Source organism: Staurois parvus, unplaced genomic scaffold (assembly GCF_062004578.1).
Source record: "Staurois parvus isolate SC_StPar_1 unplaced genomic scaffold, SC_StPar_1.0 ptg000092l, whole genome shotgun sequence".
In the NCBI taxonomy this organism is placed as follows: Eukaryota; Metazoa; Chordata; class Amphibia; order Anura; family Ranidae; genus Staurois; species Staurois parvus.
The window spans coordinates 495,595-504,327 of record NW_028317888.1 but is presented as its reverse complement, the minus strand read 5'-3'; the positions used below and the strand labels follow the sequence as shown (position 1 = coordinate 504,327).

Below are 8,733 nucleotides of genomic sequence, written 5' to 3'. Positions count from 1 at the left end.
TGGGGGTCCTGTGGGGGGAATTATACCTCAGCCTGAAGTGGGGCTTTAATAAAATGGAGACCTGAATGGAGAGGTGAGGAGGATTCTGGGAATATCATTTGATGTGACTATTTGTGTTCAGATGTAGAGTTTTCCTCCTGTGAAGTCTGGAGATCATATGACATCACATTGCCTCCACCTCCCTCCCTGATAGAAGAGAGAAAGAAGAAGAAGATTCTAGAAGTCACCAGAGAGATCACTGAGCTGCTGACAGGAGAGGTGAGCGGTGCCGGGAATTCTGGGACATTCTCCAGTAACAGACAAGGGATGTGTCTGGATGGTGACTGTATCATTGTGTGTGTCAGGTTCCTATAAGGTGTCAGGGTGTCACTGTCTATTTCTCCATGGAGGAGTGGGAGTATTTAGAAGGACACAAGGATCTCTACAAGGACGTCATGATGGACAATCAGCCGCCCCTCACATCACCGGGTAAGAGGAGACTTTATTGTAAAGGAGAGAGCAGTACGGAGGATCCACCTAGATCCCCCATCATCTGATAAACACATAGAAACAATGGATTCAGTCAGTGTGTGTGTTTCCTACAGATGGATCCAGTCATGGGAACCCACCAGAGAGATGTCCCCGTCCTCTGTATTCCCGGGATTCCACACAGGAAGGTCACACCATCCCTCACCATCATCAGGTAGATGAGGAACAATCACTGATAGTATCATTAGGATCTGTACATTATCTGCATTGTTGGCATTTTTATTTTTTTATTTTAGAGTGGAAACCTGAGAGACACTAAAGTTGAGGTTAAAGAAGAGATAAAAGAGGAGGAGGATGAGGATGGGGTGATGGAAAAGTCAAACTTTCTAAAGGAACACACAGATCTGTACCAGGACACCATGGTGGAGTCATCCAGCTACAGGAACCCACCAGAGAGATGTCCCCGTCCTCTGTATTCCCGGGATTCCACACAGGAAGGTCACACCATCACTCACCATCATCAGGTAGATGAGGAACAATCACTGATAGTATCATTAGGATCTGTACATTATCTGCATTGTTACCATTGATGGCATTTTTATTATATATTCAGAGTGGAAACCTGAGAGATTCTAAACTTGACGTTAAAGAAGAGATAAAAGAGGAGGAGGATGAGGATGGGGGGATGGAGGAGTCAGAGCTTCTAGAAGAACACAAAGATCTGTACCAGGACACCATGGTGGAGTCATCCAGCTACAGGAACCCACCAGAGAGATGTCCCCGTCCTCTGTATTCCCGGGATTCCACGCAGGAAGGTCACACCATCCCCCACCATTACAAGGTTGGTGGGATGGAGCATTCAGAACATGGACTCATAGAAGTGATTTTTTTATGTGATGCCACAATATTGGAGTTCATGTTTTACAAATGAACTCTTCTATTATTACTTTGTTTTAGGTTGAAGATCTAAATGATATAAAAGTTGAGGTGAAAGCAGAAGAAGAAGAGGTGTATGTGAGGGATGATCAGCAGTCTATGGAGGAGGATGGAATAACGGGGACATTTATAGAGGAGGACACTCCTACAGAGATCAGCACAGGTGGGTCATGAACACTAAATCCATTCCTCCACCCATACTGCTCACTGATTGGTCCAGAGTAGGGCGGGGACTGGGTGATATCAGCCTGTAATCCCCTGGTCACTTTCCTGAGCTGTGTTCCCCGTCCTGTATTCCTGGATTTCTCTCGGATAATCTTCCTTCTCTGTGCTGCAGACACAATTTATGTCTCTAGACTGGATTTATGGAGGTTCTGGGGTTCAGCTGGCAGCAAAATGTTGATTTTTCCTATAAGCATTGCATAATGTAGGCACCCAGGACATGTGACTGGGGTCTCCTGCCTTGTGCCTGACTCTTCCAGGGGACCTTCTCTGTTATCTGCTGGCTGTGCCGGGTGGAGGGATATGTCTGTAGTGTCTCAGACCCAAGTCACTGAGTGCAGTCTCAGGAGATGGGAGGCAGCGGTGTGGGATCTCTGCAACTTGTCTACAGTAAACATTTAAACTTCCACTGATTACTGAATACCAATATTATGAGTCCTGACCCCTGCACTATATACTCTATGTTGTACATTACATACTCCTGACCCCTGCACTATATACTCTATGTTGTACATTACATACTCCTGACCCCTGCACTATATACTCTATGTTGTACATTACATAGTCCTGACCCCTGCACTATATACTCTATGTTGTACATTACATACTCCTGACCCCTGCACTATATACTCTATGTTGTACATTACATACTCCTGACCCCTGCACTATATACTCTATGTTGTACATTACATACTCCTGACCCCTGCACTATATACTCTATGTTGTACATTACATAGTCCTGACCCCTGCACTATATACTCTATGTTGTACATTACATACTCCTGACCCCTGCACTATATACTCTATGTTGTACATTACATACTCCTGACCCCTGCACTATATACTCTATGTTGTACATTACATACTCCTGACCCCTGCACTATATACTCTATGTTGTACATTACATACTCCTGACCCCTGCACTATATACTCTATGTTGTACATTACATACTCCTGATCCCTGCACTATATACTCTATGTTGTACATTACATACTCCTGACTTCTGCTCTCCCCCTCCCCCCACTGCTATATATACACATAATATGGATTCTCTTTTGTTACACCCATTTCCTCCCAGCTGGTCATTTTATATCGGATGATGTGATTGGAGCACAGACCTTTACATGGTGATAATAATGTGATAACATCCTCCAACTTTGGACCCTTAAACAGAAAGTGATAATGAGGGAGGAGCCAATACCCCAATGATGGTGGTCTAGGATCAGTCCAGTCTTCATCTTGGTTGTTCTCCCCCCATCCTCACTCTCTGACCTCTGGTGGGGCTCAGCCCCGCTGTTCTTCATGAATAAATCATGGAGTAAATAAGGAAGTGCAGTACTTCTTGTGTTGGGAAGATGGCGATGAGTGATAGAGGGGGTGGGGACCCTCGTCCTATAATCCCTTCATCACTGTCCCTCCTATAAAAGACAGTTCTGGTTGTTTCCTCACTCTCTGACTAAGGTCCATGAATAAAGAAATGACCTGGTAGGAGATCAGAGGAGCCATTTCCTAGTTCTCTTGAGGGTGGAATTGTAAGCTCCTCAGAGACCAAGCTGCCTGATGTGGGCGGAGTCCTGATTTGGGGGAACCAATCGGCTCCTGTCTAGTAATCCTCTTTGTCTTTGTATTTTAGTCCATGGCCGGGAGATGAAGAAAACCTCCGAGGATTGTCTCACTTTGTCTCCAGACTGGAAAGTAGAAGATGAGGACATCACACAGTATAGTCCAGGAGAAAACCCAGCTCCCTCCAATGTCCATCCGGCACCACCCAGTGTAGATGGACCATCAGATTCCTTGTATCCTGAGGAACCTCAGACTGTGCGGGACCGGGCCGGCCTTCCAACAGGGAAGAGCTTTCCCTGTACTGAGTGCGGGAAGGTTTTTCATCATAAATTCCTTGTTATTAGGCATCAAAGGTCTCACACGGGGGAAAAACCATATTCCTGTCCTGAGTGTGGGAAACGTTTTTCTCAAAAGTCCCATCTTGTCAGACATCAGAGATCTCACACTGGGGAGAAGCCACTTTCCTGTTCTGTGTGCGGGAAATGTTTTTCACAGAAGTCCAGTCTGCACAAACATCAGAGATATCACACAGGGGAGAAGCCGTATTCCTGTCCTGAGTGCGGAAAGTGTTTTTCAGAGAAGTTCAATCTTTACAGGCATCAGAGATCTCATACAGGGGAGAAGCCATATTCCTGTCCTGAGTGTGGGAAATGTTTTTCACTTAAGTCCAGTCTTTACACACATCAGAGATCTCACTCAGGGGAGAAGCCGTATTCCTGTCCTGAGTGTGGGAAATGTTTTTCAGTGAAGTCCGATCTTTCCATACATCAGAGATCCCACACAGGGGAGAAGCCGTATTCCTGTCCTGAGTGTGGGAAATGTTTTTCACATAAGTCCAATCTTTACAAGCATCAGAGATCTCACACAGAGGAACCTCAGACTCTGCAGAACCAGGCCGGCCTTCCAACAGAGAAGAGGTTCCCCTGTAATGAGTGTGGGAAGGGTTTCCGGTGTAAATCAGAGCTTAATGCGCATAAAAGATTTCACACGGGGGAGAAGCTGTATTCCTGTCCTGAGTGCGGGAAATGTTTTTCAAGGAAGCCCAATCTTCACAGCCATCAGAGATCTCACACAGGTGAGAAGCCGTATTCTTGTTCTGAGTGCGGGAAATATTTTTCAAGAAAGTCCTATCTTTACAAACATCAGAGATATCACACGGGGGAGAAGCCACATTCCTGTCCTGAGTGCGGGAAATGTTTTTCACAGAAGTCCAATCTTTACAAGCATCAGAGATCTCACACAGGGGAAAAGCCATATTCTTGTTCTGAGTGCGGGAAATATTTTACAAGGAAGTCCAGTCTTTACAAGCATCAGAGATCTCATACAGGGGAGAAAGCATATTCTTGTCCTGAGAGTGGGAAATGTTTTTCAGTTAAGTCCCATCTTTATACACACCAGAGATCCCACACAGGGGAACAGACATATTCCTGTTCTGAGTGCGGGAAATGCTTTTCACAGCAGTCCCATCTTTCCAGACATCAGAGATCCCACACAGGAGAGAAGCCACTTTCCTGTCCTGAGTGAGGGAAATGTTCCTCACTGAAGTCCTGTCTTCCTGTACATCAGGGGTCCCACACAACCGTGGAGGTGTATTAGTGCCTTGAGTGCGGGAAATGTCTTCTAGATGAATGTTGCGGGACATCCCAGCTGTCATGTGGGGAAGAAGCACACCCTGATATACACCTCAGATATACTCCATGGCTGATCCTTATCATGGAAGAAACAGTTCATTAGGAGATCAGAGGTCCCCAAAGACATGGATGAAGTGTGGGACCAGGTTGGCCATTGATGGTAGAAGAAGAATAAAAATGGAGTCATTGGCTGAGTTTATAAATTGTTGAATGCATGGACTATCATTCACCCAGACGTGACCAGTTTGGTCCACACTTGAAGGAGAAGTTCCCCTTTCCGGACAGAATTTCCCTTCCCATAATACACAGAAGCATTCTCTGATGCCGTCTCTGGCCCGGCCGTCCCGATGGGCTTTCCTCTCCCCTCATCCACAGGACCATCACTTGTCTGTCAGTTTATTGGAACAGATTTTCAGATTGCATCATTTCCTGTCCATGATATCTCAGCATTCACTTCCTGTAGGCCACTTCCCAGAAGTCTTCACTTCCTTGTTGCATCACAGAAAGGGGCGTCACAGGGCGTGTTCACCACTCTGGACCACACCTCCCTCATTATAATACCTTCCTATACAATCTGATTGAACAATCTCCTTTAGATCTCCCACCAGGTATGTAGTACAGGGTCAGACAAAGTCCAGGGCAATGAAATGTGTGTACCCCATTATAAATGTGCAAAGAAAACAAATAAAAAATGGCAAACGCATATAAACGCATAAAACACAGAGAGTGATAAAAGTGATGATATAACTGATGAGAAAACAAATAATAGGAAAATTGCAGCCCAACTAAATGTGTAGAACTTCCTATAAATGTGCAAAGAAAACAAGAAAAATACAAACTGGCAAACGCATAAAACTGGATAAAGTGCAATAAACCCCGACTTCCCTTGTCCATACAGAGCTTCATAATCCATCGTTCCCCTTTAAACGTCATAAATGCTATAAACGCATGTAAACGCATACACATAAAACGAATAGAAACAAACACAGAATCCATTAAAGTCCCGAATTATCTAGTGAGAGATTTCTGTCTTCCAAGTATTGTGTCCCGTGACATGCACACGCCATGAATGCTCAATACATACTTGCTGACGTGCCCCACGCACGGTGCGTTTCAGGCCCCATTCACACCCAGAGTAGAGGGAACGCAGGTTTTTTGACACACATAGGGCGGCCCATTAATTGCAATGGGCTGTGCTACATGGCAGAGTAGCTCATGGGACATTTTGGCGGGGTGCGTGTTGCATATTTTTTACTGCGTGTGTAGTGATGTTATAATTTCTTTGCCCATTTTCCAGTGTATACTTCTGTTATGCAGTGTTTGTTTTGCCCTTTTCCAATATGGCTGCTATGCTCTCTGTGCACTGAGGATGAGGTCATCAGAGAGAGCACTTGTGGAAGAGAGAGGTGTGGATTTCCTGCAGAGAGAGCTCAGACTGTCAGTGTTGCAGCCTCCCCTCACTGAGACATGCAGAAAACACTGTTAATGCTTTAATGTTCCTGTGTGGAAGATACTTTATGTTGGATGGTCACTGAATGTGATTTCTCCAATACATTAACTGTCATATACAATGCTGTGTGGATTACTGTCTATGTGGATGATACATTTCTCAGTTGGGATTTCACTTGTTATCCACAAGCCCCATTTGAGTGGAGGAGCTAGTGCTTGTTAGAGATCTTGTCCTGATCACACAGATTATAAGGATTCTGCTCCTGAATTTTATACAGGTGGGGCCATCATACCCCAGTAGCAGCAAGGATTGTACAAAGAGCGCTACACATGTTTTGCTGGATTTGTCACCTGTTTTTTAATGTGGTAAAATATGTTCTTGTTTCTGTGCTGGGTGTGCCGTTACCAATTAATGACACTGAAAGGACAAATAGGTCATTTTAGGTGTATAAAGGGGCTGTACACTATACCATCTGATTGTACAATCTTCTTTAGATTTACCAAAATGATACAATAGGAGGACCTACCATCTATCCGATCAGGCTGGCCCTTGCACTACATCAGGGGTGTCCTGGGGGCTGCATGTGGCCCCAGGGAATTTAGCATGCAGCCTGAGCCCATCTGGGGTAGCCAGGCAATGCACGTGGGGAGAGTTCCCGGGGATGCTGTGAAGAAAACATTGATGGGTGAAAGGGGTGTACCAATGAGGTCAGTGCAGGATTTGTGTCCTAATGAGATCAGCTGGTAATCTACTTCCTGGTCTTACTGGATCCTCCGTCCTCTGTCTACATTCCAGGAAGTGAGAACGATTTCTAAGACATTGACCAAAGACTAAGGTAAGGCCTTGTTCTCCAGACCAGAGACATCTTGTATATTTGTGCAGTGAGGCACATGAATGGTGTATTGGTGCACAGGGGGGATGGATTCTAGAAACAAAGGTGACCTTAGCCTGTAACTTCATGCTGCTCGTTGGCTCCATATAGTGGCTATAATGTTGTATTGCACTATTTTTACTGATGTGTTCATTTCAGAAGAAATACTGTATGATGGTCACTAGATGGCGCTGACAATCAGGAAATAACTGTGTTACTTGAACTATGGCCCTCATATTTCATGGCTGAGTGAATGCTTGTCACAGTCTTCTGGTGAATTTCCTATGAAAAGACCCCTTAGTGTCCTTGGTCAGGATGGCTTCTTACTAATACCTGAGCTCATACTCCCACACTTGTGACTACAGGAGACATTGAAGGAAAGGAAGTTCTCTAAACCAACAATATTAATCTTGAATGAAAATATGACATTGGACCATTAGAACCAGAACCGGCCCAATGCAGCATTTTCCATTTTATATCAACCCACTTAGCAAATATCCTAACAATATTTCACTTCCCCCATTCACACAGAAGGGATGTTTCTGCACTTTCCCCGGGATAATCGCTACGCAGTCATTTATGGATCCATGTCAGGAGACGTTTCTATAAAGACGGGAAGTATGGAGCAGAGAAATGAAGAGACCTCTTAGCAATGTTATTACCAGGCTGCAGCTAGGGGGAGCTCTAATGTCACCCCAGCAGAGGGATCCCATCTAGCCCACATCACTGCCAGAGCTGTTTCTGCATGATTTTGCACACATGGGAAAATGCAGATTTTGGTCCTGAAGATGAGATAAACCCCCAAACATCTATTCTGTGACATCAGAGGCCCTGGAGAATAAAATGGTGGTAGTTCCAGTTTTGTATTCCACATTGTAACAGAACCAGACCCCAACTGCTGTAGGGTATTTCCGTTAGACTCCTGCTTCCCTGTCCGAACACCATCCATGGACCCCACCGCTGACCATACAGGAAATAGCACCAGACTCTTCTTAAGAAAAGAAGTGGACGGCTTTATTTTAACACAAACACAAGATATATACACAGGGTGGGGAAATACAACCAGGAACAGGAAATACATCAGCAGGCCGACCCATCAGGGGGAAGGGCTGCAGGAAAACACCCCCCACCAAACCAAGACACACAATAGAACAATGGGATGCAGCACTTGGCAGTGAACAATGGACAACCCCCACACCAATACACAAACATTACATCCCATAATAGTTTGCTAGAACACTGGGATGCAGCTTCATGGCAGAGAACAATGAACAATCCCCACACCAATATTAGACCATTTCACCCTGTACCCCTATCAGACACAGGGTTCCTTACACATAAGAGGAATATGGGGAGCTGATACAGGGGTCCCCCCACCCCCAAAAGCCACTCCCGTCACACACGTGATTAAGCTCAATGATTTATCAAGATTAAATTTCCGTAAATAAATACTCTAAATGTAATATTAGAGCACACAAATGTAAGATTTTACTAATTTTTTGTGGGGTAAAATATGTGGTTGTGCCGAGTAAATAGACACCCAACATGTCCATCCTTAGAATGGTGTGGGCTGATGAAATGATGGAAAATG

The 8,733-nt window shown here is 44.8% G+C and overlaps 1 protein-coding gene across 1 annotated transcript; it reads left to right on the top strand.

The window, feature by feature from the left end:
* The first annotated feature begins 3,274 nt into the window (after positions 1-3,274).
* Positions 3,275-4,973, top strand: LOC149468098 (uncharacterized). The gene has a single exon (XM_089670667.1). The coding sequence runs from the start codon at positions 3,275-3,277 to the stop codon at positions 4,712-4,714; it is 1,440 nt and encodes a 479-aa protein (XP_089526793.1). The 3' UTR covers positions 4,715-4,973.
* Positions 4,974-8,733: the final 3,760 nt, after the last annotated feature.